We start from the raw sequence: 21,164 nt of genomic DNA on the forward strand, positions 1-21,164 counted from the left end.
ATTCTGTTAGATGTAGATGAAGCCAAAATAGAAACCATACTATTCTGCAGATAAGATGACTTCTTATCTTGACCCTAAGTCAAAAATGTGAACCCATTAACATCGTAAACCTCATATTTGTTGACATCATCATGAGGACCAAAAGCTAACCACTTAACAGTTTCAAATACACCCTTGAGTTCTTCATATAATACTCGATTATGAAACGAATCAATAAACGTCTTATTATGCAACTGCATCAATGCCCTATCTCCTTTAGAAGGATATTTGGAGCGCAATATATCAAAATGGTCATTTAAAAAAGGATGGACTTTTAGAATATGATACAACACATACAAGTGTGCTTGTAGAAGACTGTCTCGAGGAGGTGTGATCGATTTGGAACCAATTGTTCCTTTTCTCTCAAGCCTTCTTTCATGTCGGGAGGTGGGAAGTCCAATAGGCTTTGCCATGGCCAAATAATTTTAGATGACATTAGACAAGAAAGATCACTACCTAAATTTTTTATTGTAAGGTAATTGAGAGAAAGTGATGATTAAAAAAGAATCATACTACCTCCTATTCAGCTGAATTGTCCCTTTTTTTTTGGCACTATTCGCTTATCACTCTTAATTTGTATTTTACTCTTAATCTATAAGTTAAAACATAGTCATATGGGATCTTGTTTGATTCGTCTCAATACAAGGATTATTAATATCAACTTTTTATAATTTTTAATTAAGCATAATTTGAGATATTAAGAGTTAAAATGTTGCCTCGGCAAGTGTGAAAAGTCAAATGGGACAGTTCAGCTGAATAGGAGGGAGTATTAAAGATCTTTTGTAATAAGTAACATTTATTCAACTAATACAAGATATGTTCTTACTTATAACCTCTAATTTTTTTTTTTTGAATAACTTACCCCTAATTTTAAGAAACTTGTGAACATATGAAAAATAATTCAACTATCTTTCAAGTCATGCCAGTGCCTCTTTCACACTTACACAAGTATTTAAGGTAAGAAATTAATTTACTCCTACCCTTTTCCTACATTAAAAATAGCATACTAATTTAGATTTCAACAATAAAGTTACACATACTACCACATAAAGTTTCAAAGGAAAAATAAAATAAAAATACAAGTAGCTCATAAAGTTTCATGTCCTTTCTCACAAACAAACTTTAAAGTAAAATAATGACAAAATTTATTTTACTAATAAATACAATTAATAAACCAATGTACTTTACATTGTATAATTTATTACATACAATCATAAAATTTATGTTATACTTATGGATTGAATTTTTAATAAGTAATTATTCTTACTAATTTTTATTAAAATTATTAATTTATAAAATGATAAATGACATATATAATTCTAATCCTTAGGATTGTATATAAGCATTGAATTTATAGGAAAAATTACTCAGCATAATCCAAATTTTTAGTAGTTAACCTATAACAAATAACAATCTTAACTTTTGATTAAACATGAATAATCTCAATTATATGTTTACTAAAAATGTACCAAAGTAACTTCTTACCTTTACAACAAGTCAATTTGCATAAATAATAAAAAAGTAAATATAAAATTCAATTATAAAAAATTGAAAAAATAAAAAAATAAAAAAAGAGATATCAAGTAAGTTATTTTTATGATTTTAACTTTTTATTTTTATTTTTTCATTATATTTTATTTTTTTAACATTTAACCTACAAAAATCGATTACCATTTGGGCAATAATGTTTTTGGGAAAGTGATCTTAAAACTGAAATTATTTAATTAATAAAAATTAGGATTATTATAGGAAAATCAATAAAAAATTAAATTATTATAGGTAATATTATGTTTTCAATGCAACCATGTAATTAAAAACTTGTCTTTTTACTAAATATGAGTATGATTTCAATACAAATTTCAGAAAAACAAGTTAATTAATACTTATTTTTCTTCAAATATTTCAGCTTTTAAGTTCTTCAATCTTTTATAAAATTCTAAATTTTTTTTTAATACGACCATAACTGAAAAATGTAGTAATTAATACAATCGAGATTAGATCCGATTTTCAAATTGTAATTCCTTTGAAATAAAAGAAATGGAAGATTTAAGCATCATCTCCTTTTTCCTAAGTGGAATTAACTGTTTCCTTTTACCAAAATAAGAAATTTATTAAAATAAAATAAAAAATAAAAAAACAATGAAGAGAAAACTTATTTCTTCATCTTCAATTTCTCTCTCCAGAATCTCCTCTTCCTTCACATAGTTAACTTCAGAGAGCATCACTTACGCAGATTTCATAACATTTCTAGGGTTTCATTTTTCCCGATGCTCGTTAATTTTATTCCATTCCTCCTCCATTTTTAATCTAATCTACACTTTAGTTAATTCCATCGAAACTTAAAGTTCGTCAATTTTAATGAGAAAATTTATCGAGTTTGCTCGATTCGATTTCTCTCTATCACCGTAGTAATGACGATTTTTACTGTTTTGATGGTTTTAGTTTCTCTCTTCTACTTCTTCAACCCTAACTTTGGGTACTCAATCGAAATTGAATCGAGTTTACTAGCTTAATTTAAATAATAATAATAGTCACCTTTTCATTTACTGTAATGTCGGATTTTCGTTTTTTGGTGATTTTTCCGATTCTACTATTTTTGTTCTTAAGTCCTGAACTTTTATGTTCAATTTCTTTGGATGATGAGGTTGATGATGAGCCTATTTTAATGTTGTTTCATCATGATTATTCGCCGCCGTCGCCACCACCACCACCGCCGCATCCTCCGACTGTATCGTGTGAAGGAGATCTAGAAGGAGTTGGTCATTTGGATACTACATGTCAAATTGTGTCGGATTTAAATCTTACTGATAGTGTATATGTACAAGGGACGGGCAATTTTTTCATCCTCCCTAATGTAAAGGTGGATTGTTCTGCAATACCTGGATGTGAGATTGCTATCAATATTACGGGTAACTTCACTTTAGGTGAAAATTCGACGATTGTTGCAGGTACTTTTGATTTAAGTGCCGGAAATGCAACATTCAGTGAAGGATCATTGATAAATACCACTGGGTTAGCTGGTGATCCGCCATCTGCTACAAGTGGGTCACCTGTTGGGTTGGATGGGTCGGGTGGTGGTCATGGAGGGCGAGGAGCCTGTTGTTTGATGGATGAAACGAAGAATCCCGAGGATTTTTGGGGTGGAGATACGTATTCTTGGTCGTCGTTGCATAAACCTTGGAGTTATGGGAGTAAAGGTGGGACTACTAGCAAGGAGGTGGATTATGGTGGTGGAGGTGGTGGGAGGGTTCGGCTTCATGTTAGCCAGTTTCTTGTGGTTAATGCGCAGGTTTTGGCTGATGGCGGCGAGGGGGGTAACAAAGGTGGTGGTGGTTCTGGTGGGAGCATTCACATTACTGCTTACAAGATGTAAATGTTCTAACTCTTCTTTGAGCTTTGTTTGAGTTCAGTTTTATTTTTAATTAAGTGTATTGTTTCATAAATCCTAGACAGAGCCACAAATCTATAGCTCTTTAATAAAAAGTGGCTCACTAAAATGTGAAATTGTAGATGCTGTTTGCAATCGGGTGTAAATTGGAAACTTTTATGTTATTGTAAGGTAAAGTTGTCTACTTTGGACTCCAAACCTTGCTCAGGCGAGAGCTACTCAATGGCATTGCGATAATGGACTTGTTGGTGTTCTTAGGCGTGTTTTAAGTTACTACTTTTTCCTCAAGTTTTACTATCGTCTTTACTTTCTTAAAATTGGAACTTATCTGTTTGTGTTTTGTTGGTATTTCCTTTGGTTGATATGAATTATAGCTTGTTGATTGGCAAAGCTTGGCTACATCCCTTGTACATGCTTTGTTTGCAATACTTATCTTACACACACCATGTTTGGATAGGAGGAAATGGAGGGAAAGGAAGGGGAGGGAAATGGAGGGGATACGTTCCCCTCATTTGGACACCAATAGTGGAAAGGAGGGAAATGGAGGGAAGAGAATGCGAATGAATAACTCCTTCCCGTTTTAAACAAAACAAATCTCTCTAGCATTAGAAAAATAGAGAAGATGGTTAGTTATAGAAAAATAGAGAAGATAGGAGAAACAATTGTGATTAGAAGAGAGAAGAGGGTGAGACGATATGGAATTATTGGGAGTGATTTGTTAGATATTTAGATCTTCTTAGTTCATTTGGGAGAATATCGAACCTCTAAAATGTATGAAAATCCATCACTTTATTTTTTATTTTCCATTTTACAAGCAAACATCCAATTTCTTCCGTTTCTCTTTCTCATCATGTCAGCGATGCTAAATTGCTAATTCATTACATATATTTGTTCATGTTCATTTTATATTGCCTTTTGGCTTTTATTTGTTACGATCTGTCATCAAAAACTTGTGTCCTTTTTGTGCATTACTGATTAAGGTTTATAATTATAATTATGTATTATTCCCTTTTACTATTTATTGGTAGATCCATCTTGAATGCTATATATAATGAAAATAAGCCTTCTTGCATTAGAAGAACTAAGTTGCCTAAGACCCATAATACTACTAAGGAAAATAGTGACAGAGAAGAGAATGAGAAGGCATACTTTATTTGGACTCATTCAATTATTCCAAGTACCTTTGTCAGCCACTGGAATAAGGGGATGGTATGGTATTTTTGGTTGGCACTTTGATGAAGTATTTCAATTAGCACGTAAAAAGTTAAATGTAATAACTGTTGGGGGATGAAATAAAATCTTCAGATCTTCTTTAATATAGGTTTTGTGTAAGAATCTTCAGATCTTCTTTAATATAGGTTTTGTGTAAGATTTTCCCGCATACCATGCAAACCTTTTAAATTATTTTGTCTATGCATGTCTTTATGATGTGAAAATATGCCCAAAAGGGTTAAAATATTTTGGAATTTCCATAGGCTCTCATTCATGGGATTTTAAGTTCATGTCTTATGTTTTGAATTATAGTGTTTGGCTCTCAGATATTTTTCATAAATGACTCATAATTGTGGCTGAATAATATAGGCCATATCCTTATTAAAGAATCATTTCGGTTTCTTACCTTGTGGATCTATAAGTTTACTTTATGTTCTCCAAACATTTGTACTATTGAGTTCAGAACTTCAGACCATGCTAGCTATACATTTTCAAAATTCAAACCATTAATTTATTTAATACAAGAATCTACCTGTGATTTTTATGATTTTTTGATTAGAATTAATTGGTGACTATTGAGTGAAATGAAAGGGCTAAAGGCAAATAAGACATTGCTTATCAAATTAGTGTTGGGTGTACTAAATAAAAAAGCACCGATTGATTATAAAGTATCTAACTCTTAAGGCGATATTAGTCATGTAAAGAATAAGGTGGCTTTTCTTTGTTGGGAGAATTACATCCTAATATTAAAATTATGCTCCTCTTTACCCTTTAGGAAGGTGATTTGGAGATTGTAGAAGATATTAAGGTGGTTTGATTCTTCCGATCGGAATTTAGTTGATTGAAAGTGATGTTTGTGTTCCACTTCCATCCATTAGAAAACCCTCAACAAGAGCTTTCCCATAAGAGGAATGTAATATTGTTAATTTTTTATGGAGAACTTGTATTTTTTAAAAGACACATCTTTTTGGTCAATCGGATATTATTAGAACAATTAGGATTCCTAATTTACTTTTAAAAATAACTCATTGGATCCTGTGTGCTTCGTATTTATGTGAATTTGCACATTATGTTTGCTACTAAGGGTCAATCGAAAACCTCTTTGTTTGTTTTATCATTTACATGGGTAAGGTTGCGTACATCCGAACCTTTTTGACCTTCTCACACCCTCTCTTGCCGAGGGATGCAGTAGGTGTTTCTAAGAATATTTCGCCCAGTTTTCGGAGATCCAAGGGGGACAGGAATACTTAAGAATGCTTGAATTGAATGCTGTTAGAGTTGAAACTTCTTTTTTCTACGATGCAGTAGGTGTTTCTAAGAATATTTCGCCCAGTTTTCGGAGATCCAAGGGGGACAGGAATACTTAAGAATGCTTGAATTGAATGCTGTTAGAGTTGAAACTTCTTTTTTCTACCGTAGTAGTTGGATATATTTTCTTTTGTTTGGTGATTTTGTGAATGTTTGGGCTACTCAAGTTGAATCTCCCACCCCCATTTTGAAGAATAAAGGGCAGAAGGAAAAATTGTAAGCATATGTATTGTGCCCAACTATCTGTGCATAATAAATTCGAGAAGTTTCTGTAGGGTTAGGTTTTCACTCCAAGATTCATTGTTCGAGTTGACTGGTTTTCTTTGAATATTCATTTTCTGAATTTTGGTTTATATTCTGAGTTTGTAGGTGCTTTTGACTCTCTTTTGACCCTTGTCTTTTGTTGGGGGAATATTTCCTCAATGAAAATTTTGGAAAATATCTGTGGGGGGTGTATAGTTGTTCCGCAGTACACGTTTTGATATATGTAACTAATATTTGATGCCATTTTCCATTCTCGATGGAGTAAAATTTTTTTGTTATCTTCTTTCGAATTGTAATAGGATAAAGTAAAATGACTTTTAAATAATTTACAGTTCTAATTTATGTGAAATTGTAGAAATTGTTTGCCGTTAAGGGTCAATTAGAAGTAGCGTTGTTGTAATTAATTAATTAATATTAGATGTCTGTATCTGTAATTGGGTTCGTGCATAAAGTTTAAGATCAGTGTCACAGCTCCCTCTCTTTTAGCTTTCCCCTTCTTTATTTGCTGTTTAATATTGTTTGTATCAGTATTAGTTCTCGGCTTTCTGCCTTCAAGAGCTTTAGTTGAATATCAATTTGATTGTATCTTTTTTTAGTTGCAAGTGTTTAATTTGTGGGCTGCTTTTTTACATAAACAGGTCGGGAGATGGTATTGTAAGTGCATGTGGGGGTAATGGTTTTGGTGGTGGAGGCGGCGGGAGAGTTTCCATAGATGTTTTCAGTTGGCATGATGAGCCAAAAACTTTTGCTTATGGTGAGAAGATCTGATATTTCTTTTCTCTGTTTGATTGACTGCATTTCATTGCAATTCATTTCTGGTTGGATGATTCTTTTTCTTGCGTTTGAATTTATTTCTATGGTAATTTGATTGCATACGTACTCCCAATTTATATATTGAGTTGTTCTACAGGCTTCTTTAAATTTATGATGTCTTTTAATATGACCGAGTTGGTTATCTAGTCTAGCAAAAGTGGGATATTGTGGGACGAGAAGCTTGTAGTGTTCTTGCTTATTGATGATTATTGGTTCCTAAATGCATATTACAGTGCACTTTGCATATAGGTACAGGTATGTCTCATATCCTACATGTATCTAATTTGGAAATGTTATGGACATGCATTGGCATGGCCGAGACAAGATAACAAAGATTGTGAGTGTTCTGTTTAAAAGTTGAACTTTATTATATTTCTAGAGCCCCTTTACCTTCAAATAAGTTATTTAACTGGAAAATTATATTTATACCTTTTAAAAATAAAGTATTTTGTCAGAAGAGGTTGCAACTTTTATTTATTTTGATAGGTTATTTATGAAAAAACATTCTGACGCACAACAAGGGTCAATCGGAAACAACCTCTTTAATAATGCTAATACGCGTGCAACAAAAGTAAGGTTGCGTACATTCGACTCTTCCAAACCCCATCCTAGGTGGGTGCCACTCAATGACATTGGGGCAATGAAATAATGTTGATTCTAGCGCACAACCAAAACTTTTTCACGTTCAGCACCCCATGTTCTTGAATGGACAGTTTCCTGTGTTTGTCCTTTAGTATGGTAGTAACTGGTTCATTCCAATTTAATGCGTGCGATAGATCGATTCACCTCTGACATTGCATTCACAGAGGGATTCACCTCTGACATTGCATTTACAGAGGTTGTTTCTTAACCTTCCTTGTTGAAGTACTTATTTTCTGCTTCATAATAGTGTAGATCCAGAAATTAAGAATTTGGGGTTAACGTTTTCCGCTCCTTTAGAAATTGATGACCATTTTAGTTCCCTAGAGCCTTGAGGGATGGTGTTGGGTGATGAACTTTGAAAGTGATAAGTCTGGCTTTGCTTGGTAATAATTGTGAGAAAACCGACGGATGAAATAACATAAATTTCCATAAATCCAAAGACATGTGCACCCCTTTTGAAAAGCGCTGGAGGGTTTTCTTCATTTCCCCTGTTCTAATTCCTGAATGAAAGCTAGATTCTCAGAGTTGCTATCATTTGCTTGGTAATAATCACAATAGTCTTGCTTGCTTTGAATGAAGAAGGCGGCCATAATTGGATAGGATTGTAAGCATTCTTATGAGGAGCCACTGTTTATCAAATTAGTGGTATCCTGTTTTGAATTTACTTTTGGATGCCTTTCAGCTATCTTAACTTATTTAAAGGTGATGCTTAAAATAGTTATGGTGGAGAAAAAATGAATAAGTTTCAGTATTTCCCTTGCTCGTCTAACGGTTTGGAGTTTTAGACATCTCTTTATTTTGAGTTTTGGCTTATTAGAGTTTAGTGGGGGCTAAAGAGGATGTTCATATCGGTCCCTTGACAATTCAATTTGGGATATATGGTAGACAGGGTCCTTATCTGTTGAATCTGGATTGGTTTTGGACACTGGAGTTCTAGTTGTTAATCTGGAGGTTTTACAAGGACTTATTTTGAGGGCAATTTTAGGCAATGGGAGTCTCACTTCGCTGTTTTGTTTTAGAATCTGTTCAAGCTCCAAATACAAAGGTTAGAATCTACAAACACTAATTTCACGGGGAACTTTTTATATCTTATATTTGATTTTTAAGGGGCATCTTTCTTTCCTGGATTTTTTTTCTCTTACTGTATTTTCTGGGTGGATGAAACACTTAGTGATGTCATCTTTCACTTTCATAGATATTGGTTAGAGTTGTACAAGTATTCTTTTTGGACTTGTTCTTTTGGATGTTATCCTGTTTATGACTCAAATATTTGCAAAGGTGTTTCATTACTCCATTGGAACATTTGATTGTAAAATTCCAAAATTTGTCTGTTCTAGATAGCCTTTTATAACTTTATCCTCCAAGAAGTCTCATCTGTCATTTACTTACCAATTGCAATGGAAGGTCCAAATTATGCCCTTGTACCAACCAACAAATGAAAGGTGAGATTTCTTTTAAAATGAAGTTATGTAAGGCCGGATTTTTTCTGTAGTGAAATTTAAGTTGGAATACAGGGCAGAAGTAAAACTTTTAGAATAATAAGGTATTCCTATTTTAATTTTTTCTTTAAAAGTGTGCTTTGATTTGATTAAAGCTAATTCAATATGGGAAAGTTATTTTTTGAAATTTGTGTCTGCTATCTGTTATGTGAGTTTAATGCTCCACCAAGTCTTATGGTGCGTTTTTTATGTGGGTCGACTTATTTATGGAAAAACATGTGAATGACAATCCTTGAGGAATTTTCGATATAAAATGTTTCTGTTTTATGTTCTGATATATCTTATCTGAACTGTCATGCTTGTATCTATTGGAACGTTGACCGCTGTGTTATTTCGCTTGCAGGAGGTATTAGTTACGGATGTTCAGACAATTCAGGTGGAGCTGGGACTCTTTATGATGCGGTTCCACGCAGCCTTTTCATTAATAATCACAATCGCTCTACGGTCACAAACACCTTGTTGATGGATTTTCCTAATCAGCCTCTTTGGACTAATGTATATGTTCGAAATCAGGCAAAGGCATCAGTTCCATTGCTTTGGAGTCGGGTTCAGGTAAAATTTAGATAGTCGGCAGCACTTGAGAATTTCTTCCAAGGTGTATGTTTTTACCATTACATTGGAACACATTTTTCATAAAGCAAGAAAAAGAATAATAGCCAAGATGGAAGATGAAGAAAGTTAACATTTCTTCCATTAATATTATTTGATAACTTAGGATTGTTTATTAATTTAATGTCTTGAATAACATGCTATCGTTTTTTATTTAATAGATACTTACTAAAATACTGAATGTATTGAACTTGGCTTCACTTTCTTTCTGTGGTTCTTTAATTGGTCTGCTGTGTTTGTGGATGGAGCTTCTTATGCTTCCCTACACTAAGTTTTTATTAATTCTACCTAACCGAGGGCACACACCTACTTGTATTGGATGCACCTTGTAGCATCTATTTCTCAACCTTTCACTTTTGTTCAATGTTTGTGGCAGTTAATTCTCATATTTTTTTATAGGTTCAAGGTCAAATTAAATTGGAGGCTGGTGGAGAATTGAGCTTTGGGCTGGCACATTATGCTACATCAGAGTTTGAGCTGATGGCTGAGGAATTATTAATGAGTTATTCAGTGATTAAGGTCTGTGTTATCCAGACTTTTCACCTTTGGGTTTTATTTCTTAGGTGTTAATTTGTTATAACGGAAATTCAATTAGAATGCTCAGACTTCATGGAGCAAACGAAAGTTGCCTAGAATTTTAGTGCTTGGTTTAATCTGTTTTATCATGACTTGCATGTGAAAAGCTTGAGACAATACTTTTCAATAGGTCCCGGGCATAGATAACCTTTTGCAACTAGGTTTACAGAATGTAAATGTTTAGACGGGGTTATATTTTGGTTCTAATTGCTCATGCATGGCTTAGAAAAACTATAATTTAATTATTGCAAATTGAAAATGTTTCTGGCTTACAATTCACTTTTAGGGTCTGAGTCCTAGTGTTTTTGGGAATGATGTTTTGGGTACTCAGTGATTATTGACAAGAGCTTCTGTTAATGGATTGATGTAAATGGCCTACTCCACTTCTTTGGCTCCGTTGGGTTTTCCACATGACAATGTCTTGGCCTTCAATTTTAAACCACCAAATCACCAATTAGGGTGAATTTTTGTTGGCGTCATATCTTAGTACTAGATCTTTCTTTTTCTAGTCGCAGTTTATAATTTTGATGCTTTTCTAGCGCCTGCTCTTTTCTGCTTGGACTCTTTAGTTGCTTTATAATTTTGCATGCAATTACATTAATGTTAATGCATTTGACTTTGTTTAGTCATTCACTATTGATTTTTTAATAGAGTGTGTATGTAGATTTTAAATATACTTAATTTTTTCGCTATATCCGTTCTTTCATGTTAGATTTTGATTAGTGTTTTGCTTTATGCATAATTATGTGCAGGTTTATGGAGCACTTCGTATGTCGGTGAAAATGTTTTTGATGTGGAACTCTCAATTACTAGTAGATGGTGGAGGAGATGTTGCCGTTGCGACCTCCTTGCTGGAGGCTAGTAATCTGCTGGTTCTAAGGGTACTTTCTTGACATGTTACTTGGATTTATGAACATTATTTATGTATTGAACATTATTGTCATTTTTTATGCTAGGAGTCATCCTCCATACATTCTAATGCTAACTTGGGAGTTTATGGACAAGGTCTGTTGAATTTAACGGGCTCTGGTGATTTTATTGAGGCACAACGTTTGGTTCTATCATTATTTTATGGCATCCATGTAAGTACAACTTCAAATTTTGCAAGTTTATTTTTCAAGTCATCAAGCGACTACTTCCTCTCCCTCCATAGGGAAAAAGGACTTATGACCGTGCTGCAAAAATGGTTTTTGTTCGTATTTTGTTGCTTGCCTTATGCAAAAATATTTAAGGTAGTATAAAAAGGTTGAGGGTTTACGTTCTAGTTTGATTCATTAAATATGAGGTAGGGTTATAAAAGGACTTTCTCAAATGTTTGCATCCTAGGTTTCGGTTACGGTCTTGCGGATCATCCTTTGCCTATTTGCCCCTTTCAAGTCATTGCATGTCATTTTTTCTAGTTTTTTTATTTGCTTACGGTAGATATGTTGAGATACCAAAATCTTTACTTAATTCCATGGCCATTCATGTGCATTCTGCGATGGCTAGGCTCTATATTTTATGTAAGATATCTTTGTATTGATGAGTGATGAATATATGCTTATTTATTTTTTTCTCTCTCAAGTCATTGCACATCATTCTTGGCTTTTTGGGATATGGATATACTGTATACTTTTTGTATTATCTTTTTTGGCATTGACCCTTGTTTCCTTATATATATTTACTTATTGGATATGGACTATAGTGTTTCCAATTTTCCATCATCCTATTTGGGACTGCCCCTTGTTTCCTTTTTAGTTTATTTTGACTTCCTAAAGAGGCATCTTGTTCTCCTTGAAGATTTTTGAGTCTACCCAAATGAGTCTTTTGTATGTTTGAAGGAAGCTAAGTTTTTTTTGTCTTGTTAAAAACTAATTTTTATTTTTCTTGTTCTTGATTGACTATAACACTTGAGGAATTGGGGAAAATGAACTCTGGGAGAGGTGAGCATGAGTAGAGCAGTGCCTTAAAAGCCTGGAAGATGCACATTCTGTGGGGCTTGGGGCATAAACCTTGGAAATAGTCTAATATTTTGGGTCAGAGAATGTGCCCTGATTGGGCCATTCTTGTGTTTTTGATAAATACGTTATGTTAAGAATTTGGGAGGAAGTGACCTTTTCTCATTCTCTTCCCTGGTTTTGTAATTCTTCTTTTTTAGATAGATTCTCTACTGCTCTATATTCTTCTTGTTACCTTTACCTTCCAAAGCTATATTTTTTAGCTTTTCTGAATCGTCATCTCTACCTTAAAGTTATCTCAAAACCATCACAGACGCTGTTCATTCCAGTTTGGTTTGGTTTGAATAATTTATGGTTACGGGTGCACAAAGGACATTCTGTCCCTGCAAAGTCAATAATGTAGTTGAGCCGATTCGGGCTGGCTCCAGTAATGCGGGTCAGTTTGGGTCAGGTCATTTTGGACGGCTATATGTCACTGTGTACTAAAAGATACATCCTCCGTTTTTTAGTCGCTACGGTTACTAATCATGTGATTCATGTCCTTAAGACTATAAAGATAAACACTGATGACGAATGGAGCATACAAAACATGGACACTTTATTACTTCAGTATAAATTTTTTGCTAAAAAAGAATCATAAATTACAATGAAATATCAAAGCGTGGCATAAAAAGGGGGAAATTCTTTAAAACTTGTGATAAGTGTAGCAACTATAGGAATTACTCAAAAGCTATTTACTGGCCAAACTTCTATGGTCTCAAATTTTTGTTAAGAATGGACATGCACTTTCATGGATTGCCTTCTTTAATGATGAGTTGATCTCATGCGAAGATGGATTTCTTAAAGTTGCTGCGTGAAAATGAATTTTCTTAAAATAAGTAATTTTGGCTTATTTTGTCATATCATTTCGTTTTGTTGAGCACGCAGTATTATATAATTTCATTATTCTAGCATTCAGTATAATTTTATTTGCTATTTCTCTTATGTTTGGCAGATTGGACCTGGGTCAATTCTGCGAGGTCCACTAAAGAGTGTAAATAAAGATGACATGTGAGTTTGATTGATCGTTGTCATTTCTTTTAAACCTATTACTATAGCATTGTAATCTCTGTCTCACAGGACACCTAATCTTTACTGTGATCGTGATGACTGCCCTGTGGAACTGCTGCATCCTCCCGATGATTGCAGCGTCAATTCTTCGCTGTCTTTTACTCTGCAGGTTATCTTGTTTAAATGATCGTTATTGGCTGATTCCATAGGTGATGAGTTTACATCCAAATTCATTCAAGAGTTTTTGACAGGTGTGCAGAGTTGAAGATGTCATAGTTGAAGGCACAATAGAAGGATCTGTTGTTCATTTTCATAGAGCAAGGACTGTTGATGTGCTACCATCTGGAACCATTAATGCATCTGGATTGGGTATGCATCTTCTTAGAGAAACCTAACCTTTTGCCCTTGTTGGTATCTTTGCAGGATTTTTTTTTATTTCTCTATGAAAGGGCGTCAACATGTTTTCTTAATCTTTTGCCTTCTGTCCCTGGCCTCACCTCCTCCATTCCCCATTGATTTATCCCTTTTTTTCTGTTGAAGCCTCCCAATTCAGACAGTTTATTTTATAATGGTGAAAAAATACGGTAACGGCTGCGGTTGTGTTAAGCTGGTAATGGACACGGTAATACGGTTAAGGTGTGATGCGGTTAACGTATTGCCAAATTTCGGCCTAAACCATGAAATATTGCTCGAAACGGTCTAAAAAGCGGTTTTTTTACACCTTTACGATACATGTAATATCATTTTGGAACACCTTTACAATACGGCCGATACGATACAATAAAACCTTGTTTATACACTATGATAGTTTCCGCGTACGCATTTCGATTACTGTGTTTTAAGTGAGATTATAATTTTTGATTTCTACAGGCTGCAAAGGTGGGATAGGGAGAGGAAATCTTCTCAGTGACGGGATTGGTGGGGGTGGCGGTCATGGTGGCAATGGTGGGGCTGGATGTCGTGGTGATATTTGCGTTCAGGGTGGCGTATCTTATGGAAGTAAATATTTGCCCTGTGAACTTGGTAGTGGAAGTGGAAATGACAGTTTAGTTGATTCCACTATTGGTGGTGGTATTGTTGGTAAGTCACACAAAGCTCAAATGGTAAATAATTTGATTTTTCAATGCATTACAGCTATTCATCGTCTGATCTTTATGGTTTCACCGGATGGTTAGGAAATCCTTGAGTAACTGAACTTTACTTTGTAGCTCTTACCTGATAGTAGTCAATGCTATTATTATTCTTCTTACAATGTAAAAATGAACTTTTAATATTTTTTCAAAGTATGCTCTACACATCCCCTCATTTTCTTAAGATTTTTTTCATTCCATTTTTCCCATGTCGATATGCATTTCTTAGTTGCCATGGGATGGAAGTATTTTCTAAATTCTAACATGACAAATATCGTTTTTTTTTATGTTACCTTTTGTTGATATTAGAATTATGCCCTTTTTTTGTATTGAGTTTATTGGTTTTTTTTAGTTATTGATATTGACTCATGAGGTAACACTAAAATGTAATCTTGCTGTTTGTTATCCTATCGTCTTTGTGTTGTAGTCATGGGTTCCATGGAGCATCCTTTGTCCAGCCTGTCTGTTGAGGGCTCACTAAGAGCTGATGGAGGGAGTTATCAAGATGGAAGTACCAAAGATAATGCTGTCTTTAACAGCCTTACTGGAGGTCTTGGAGGTGGATCCGGTGGCACCATTTTATTATTCTTAAAGACAGTGACTATAGGCGATAATGCCACTCTTTCTAGTCTAGGTGGGAATGGTGGTCCACGGGGTGGTGGTGGTGGTGCTGGAGGCAGGGTGCATTTTCACTGGTCTGAAATTCCTACTGGTGACCTTTATCAGCCAATTGCAAGTGTTAGAGGAAGAATCGTCACGGGGTTTGTATTGGCTTCTAAATATTGATAGTTTTTTGTGCAAGTGCTTTTAGTTTTGCATGTTTTTGTTTGTTGCGTTACTTCCTCTTGTTAATGTAATGCTTTTTAATCTGGTAATTGCAATTGTGTATCAGTTACTGATCTGGCATGCAACCATATCAGCCCATAGCTCACTTCTATTAATTTTTAGCCTTTGGCAGTTAGCTTCATTTAATATGAGCATTTGCTTGTATCTGATTGCTTATTGATGAAGTAGTAATTCACATTTTAAAAGCTATCTGTTTAAAAAGGAGGAAACTCCTGCGCTCATGATGAAGAATCACCCCCAATGCAGTGCCGTGTCACTATAAAAGAAGGAAATATAGCTGAAATAGCGAAGATTCTTATATAAGACAGTCTCACTACGAGACATTTATATTTGGGCCAAATAGCCCAACATATCTAGATTTTATGGGCTCTTTGTTTTGAGGTCGTCTCATGATGAGACAGTCTCTCATAAAAGTAGCTGAAATAATTATTAATGCCATTGGATGGTAAAAAAAGAAGTAACTACTTGGTGTCAGTGACCTTTAATGGCACTGTAAAGAAAATTTTCTCAGGATTGTTTGTTTAGTTTGTTTTATGTGTGTGTTTTGAAAGATGTATGAGATCTTTATTCCTTCTATTGTATTTTTGGGATCAATTTTAATGACATTTAGATGTGCTATTGTCTTATTTTAGGGGAGGATTGGGCGGTGATGAAGGTGGTGCTGGAGAAAATGGTACAGTTACGGGAAAAGCTTGTCCGAAAGGTCTTTTTGGCACCTTTTGCAAGGTGAGTTGAAATTGAAGTGTTATTTCGGAATGTACTTTCTTGCTTACATCAATGTAATCGTTGCCTAGGTGTTGCTCCTATTGGTCCAATATTGATTTTCTGAATGCTGTGATTAATTGTTTCTTACGGCCATTTGGTTGTTGGTATTAAATGGTGAAAACGATAATAAAATTTGACGTGATTTAATTTAGAAAAATTATTAAATGGTGAAAACGGTAATAAAATTTGAAGTGATTCAATTTAGAAAATTACTTTCCAATGTTTATGATCATGCTTGTCCTAGTCTTATCATGTCTTTTCATCACAAATTTCATTCACATCCATTACCACGTGGAAAGATTTTGGTGATAATGGGAAATTGTGAGATAAAAAAAACATGTTTGAGGTTTCGTTACCATGGGAACAACTAATAAGATAATACGTTTCATGGAGATTGACACTAAAACCCATTAAGCTTACCATTATACAACACCAACAATCTAACACCCAGTTATTGCTACAATAATAATTCTATAAGATGCTCAACTTATTGACTGACAAGTCACTGCATTGCTAAATTAGTAAAGGTTAGATGGTTCTACTAACTAACACTTACTAAATATGACTTGGTCCAATATCAAATTTAATCCAGGAGCCAGCTGGTTTAACGTTTTTGAATGTAATGTATTGCTTCTGTTGTGTAATTCAGTAATTGTAGTTCCTTCTCTTCTCTGTAATTGATGTTTTTGATCTTAGTATATTTGGATGTAAGGTTGAATGAATTAACCCGTGAAATTCAGCTCTTGATGTAAATTGCAATCCTGTTTAGTTTTTGGAGACTAAAGGTTCTCTTTGATCATTGTATATTGAAGTCTTGCACTTCTTTTTCTTGATTTTGCGGATAAAATGATGAGGGATTCAATGTCCTGGTAAGAGGGTTATTTTTTATATTAGCTTTTTGTTCAGCAGCAGTCATGCTACTGGCCCTCCTTATTATGTTATTAATTACCCATTGGATTATTTTGGCTGCTTGCTTTATATGTACTCCTAGGCTTCAGTCAAATACTTTTATGCATCCATGTATTTCTTACTAGTCATAGCATGCCAACATTCTTTCCAAATTTAATGTCGTTATGTTTGATAAGCTTGAGACTTGAGAGTTTTCTGCCATGGTGCATTCCAGAGCAACGGATTTGTATCCTTTCCATTTACATCGATTGACATTTTCCCATACAGGAATGCCCCCCTGGGACATATAAAACTGTCATTGGATCTGATAAATCCCTCTGCAATCATTGCCCCCCACTGGAGCTTCCTCGTCGCACTGTTTACCTTAGTGTCAGAGGTACTTTGCTATTGTAATTCTTTAGATTTCAGTGTGGTTAATATAGCAGCTTCGCTGAAAGGTGCTTGTGAATCTGTAAGGAATATACGATGTTTCCTTATGATGTGGAGATTTCTTCTAATAGACAGATACTTTCTTAAAGGATTATTACAACTTTAAATGCTTCTTGACAATATTATGAATGATTAATTTTGATAGGTGGCGTTACTGAAGCTCCATGTCCTTACAAATGTATTTCAGACAGATATCATATGCCGCACTGCTATACGGCCCTTGAAGAATTAATTTATACATTTGGAGGGCCTTGGTGGTTTGGTCTTATTTTAGTGGGCCTCTTATTCTTGTTAGCTCTTGTGCTCAGTGTAGCACGTATGAGATTTGTTGCGGTTGATGAATTACCTGGTCCAGCTCCAACTCAACATGGCTCTCAAATTGACCACTCCTTTCCATTCTTGGAATCGCTTAATGAGGTGCACAATTCTAAGCTTTTTATAAAATAATTTTTTTCTTTTTTCTTTTTTGCAGTCTGTTAGTTGGATGAAGGATGGGGGCTTGGTTTATATGTTTTATTTTGTCGGGCATGTTTGGTAGAAGATGTGATGGAAAGTGATCTTCATCTACTGATGTACCTTAATTTTTTTCATTGGAGTCCTGAAACTGTTGTCATACTGGGTTTTATTGCAGGTCTTGGAAACAAATAGAGCTGAGGGATCTCAGAGCCATGTTCATAGGATGTATTTTATGGGCCCAAACACATTTGCTGAACCTTGGCACCTCCCTCACTCTCCACCAGACCAGTTAAAAGAGATTGTGTAAGTACATTATTGCTGGTCCTCAAATAGTTGATCAATTGATTTACCTGATGTGATCTGTAGTTATTTAATGATTCTTAATTTTATTGCGAACTGTTTCATGTTCTCGTATTTCAGGTATGAGGGTGCTTTTAATAATTTTGTGGATGAGGTTAATCTTCTAACAACGTATCAGTGGTGGGAGGGATCAGTGTATAGTATACTTGGTGTTTTAGCATATCCATTGGCTTGGTCTTGGCTGCAGTGGCGCCGCAGGATTAAATTACAGCGACTCCGTGAATTTGTTCGATCTGAATATGACCATGCGTGCTTACGATCTTGTCGTTCACGTGCTCTTTATGAGGGGATAAAGGTTATGTTCTTACCTGTTTTTCCTATACGAAAAATGGTTTAGCGCATCAAAATACGCGTGTAGTTGAATATCTTTTCTGTTGATCTGTTGGAAAGGCATTACTTTTATAGATGCTGCCTTTGTTGAAAATTATGTGAAAATATGGTTACAAGGAAATGTTTCGACTGTTTTGCAAGTGAAGAATTAAATTCAAATTAGTAGCACTAGCAAGTTAATTTTCATTTTTAGATGATGTTTACTTGGTGCTTGTTTGTGAATTTGTTCCTAGACTGATCAGGGTATACTCACCTGTTCTGATATTTTTATGGTTCAGGTATTATCTTATTTTTTTCCTAATCCCATGTCAAATTATATTAGGTTGCTGCTACTCCTGATCTGATGCTGGCGTATGTCGATTTTTTCCTTGGTGGTGATGAGAATAGGAATGATCTCCCTGCTCGTCTACTTCAAAGGCTTCCTTTGGCTATTCATTTTAGTGGTGATGGAAGTTACATGGCACCCTTCACTCTTCACAGTGATAATATTCTTACTAGCCTTATGAGTCAGGTATCATGTAAATTCAGGTGAGGTTTCATTTGTTGATTGGATGATATCTTTTTCCGTCATGCTGATAGTGTGTGTGCCTTTTTTTTGGGGTATGGTAACTTCAGTCTGTTCCACCAACAACTTGGTATCGTTTGGTTGCTGGTCTTAATGCACATCTACGGTTGGTTCGTCGTGGATGCTTACGAAAAACATTTCGACCTGTCTTGAGGTGGCTTGATAGTCATGCTAACCCTGTACTGAAGAGTTATGAACTACGTATTGACCTAGCTTGGTTTCAAGCAACAACTTCTGGTTATTGTCAATATGGTCTCTTGGTCTATGCGCTTGATGAGAACATTGAGCTATTAACTGAATGTCAAGATGGAAGAATGCAAGTTGATCAGCATTCCAGGTATTATATTTGGCCATTCCTTTTCCCTTTTCTTTTCCTTGTGTATTCATTTGAGAATGTAACTCTGTTGCTTTCATCTAGTTATAGAGTCAGCACTTGTTGATTGATAATTATATTTTAACATTATTTGTAGAGGAAATTCGTCATGCTACCATCGGGAAGATGGCCTCTTAGACCATGGCAATAAAAGAAGTGAATATTTAATGGGGCAGAAAAGGTCGAAAGGAGGAATTCTAGACATAAATAATATACAAAGTCTGGAGGAAAAGAGAGATTTTTTCTTCCCCTTCTCTCTTATCCTTCACAACACAAAGCCTGTAGGGCACCAGGTAAAGGATTTTGCTAAATATGTGCATTCGACTATGTTCTATCTTAGCGGTTAAATGGGGTCTTTATGGACTTATTTTAAGTCATTATCTTTGTTCATTTCCTTCTTGCAGGACCTTGTTGGACTGATCATTTCTATATTATTACTGGGGGATTTCAGTCTAGTACTTCTTACCTTACTTCAGCTGTTTTCAGTATCAATGATGAATGTTCTCCTTGTTTTATTTATATTACCACTGGGTATACTTCTTCCATTTCCCGCTTGAATCAATGCTTTGTTCAGCCACGGTCCTCGGCGTTCAGCTGGCCTTGCACGTCTGTACGCTCTGTGGAACATCATCTCTTTGGTCAATGTTGTAAGAAAACCATTCATCTATTTTAACTCAACCAAACATGTTTTTTCTCTATCTGACTATTTCTTAACTTTCATGTTGATTTGTTTTGGTTATACTTAATAGCGGACCCTATATATCGAGATAAAAGGCTTTGACACTGTTGTGACAAATTTGCCAAAGTGCCTATAGCTGCTGAGATATGAACTTGTTTGTTTGTATCCTTGAAACGTGACTGTATAATGTTCTAAGTTGCTGTTAACTTTCAACAGGTGGTAGCTTTCATTTGTGGTTATATACACTACAAGTCCCAAGCATCACGAAGTAAAATAATACCTTATTTGCAGCCCTGGGGCATGTAAGTTGATCTGTGACTGCTGATGATTCTACTCGCGCTCATTGAAATTGCTGGTGATTATATACCTGATGATATTTCCATTGTCGCTTACACAATTTGGCAGGGATGAAAGTGAATGGTGGATTTTTCCAGTGGGGCTGCTTTTGTGTAAATGTCTTCAGTCTCGATTGATAAATTGGCACGTTGCAAACTTGGAGATACAAGATCGCTCGTTGTATAGTTCTGACTTTGACGTATTTTGGCAGTCGTAAGTCATAACATGATCTTTCTTAGTGTCCCTTGCCCCAGAGTATTTAGGTTTTTTGTATGTTGCTCTTGGGCGCGTAGATGAGAGGAACAAAGGAAGTGAAGGCGAAAAAGAAAAACAACACAAGAAATTATTAGGCTTAGGGTAAAATGTCATTATTTTGTGTAGCTGATCCGTTGTGTAGCCCTATGTATCTCATTTCGTATATAATAGGTACATATTTATCATGCTTCATGTATTATTCTTTCTGACAGAGTATTGGATAATTAACAAATTTATCACACTTAACAAGCAAATTACTCCATTTGTATGCAATCAATTCAATTAAGAGCGTTTATATTCTGCATCAATTATAAGTTATGTTATGCTTCCATTGCCATTATTCTTTGATTTCAAGAAAATAATAGAAAGGTAAATAAATAACAAAACTTTCAAT

The 21,164-nt window shown here is 34.8% G+C and overlaps 1 protein-coding gene across 1 annotated transcript; it reads left to right on the forward strand.

Moving 5' to 3' along the window:
* Window positions 1-2,157: 2,157 nt before the first annotated feature.
* On the forward strand, window positions 2,158-21,043 carry LOC130803974 (uncharacterized). The gene is made up of 22 exons (XM_057668231.1): window positions 2,158-3,408; window positions 6,850-6,965; window positions 9,509-9,717; window positions 10,174-10,293; window positions 11,103-11,231; window positions 11,307-11,432; window positions 13,282-13,337; window positions 13,407-13,506; window positions 13,589-13,706; window positions 14,208-14,417; window positions 14,895-15,228; window positions 15,946-16,039; window positions 17,255-17,363; window positions 17,562-17,833; window positions 18,048-18,175; window positions 18,293-18,527; window positions 18,885-19,073; window positions 19,178-19,464; window positions 19,598-19,793; window positions 19,905-20,147; window positions 20,396-20,481; window positions 20,585-21,043. The coding sequence occupies exons 1-20, from the start codon at window positions 2,591-2,593 to the stop codon at window positions 20,055-20,057; spliced, it is 3,999 nt and encodes a 1,332-aa protein (XP_057524214.1). The 5' UTR covers window positions 2,158-2,590; the 3' UTR covers window positions 20,058-20,147; window positions 20,396-20,481; window positions 20,585-21,043.
* Window positions 21,044-21,164: the final 121 nt, after the last annotated feature.

Source organism: Amaranthus tricolor, chromosome 17 (genome assembly GCF_026212465.1).
Source record: "Amaranthus tricolor cultivar Red isolate AtriRed21 chromosome 17, ASM2621246v1, whole genome shotgun sequence".
NCBI lineage: Eukaryota > Viridiplantae > Streptophyta > Magnoliopsida > Caryophyllales > Amaranthaceae > Amaranthus > Amaranthus tricolor.

Bases quoted from the DNA above. Each gene is read 5' to 3' on its own strand.
- LOC130803974 (XM_057668231.1), top strand. From the start codon at position 2,591: ATGTCGGATTTTCGTTTTTTGGTGATTTTTCCGATTCTACTATTTTTG. The intron at 3,409-6,849 runs GTAAATGTTCTA...TTACATAAACAG, and splicing joins CACATTACTGCTTACAAGAT to GTCGGGAGATGGTATTGTAA. The intron at 14,418-14,894 runs GTAAGTCACACA...TTTGTGTTGTAG, and splicing joins TATTGGTGGTGGTATTGTTG to TCATGGGTTCCATGGAGCAT.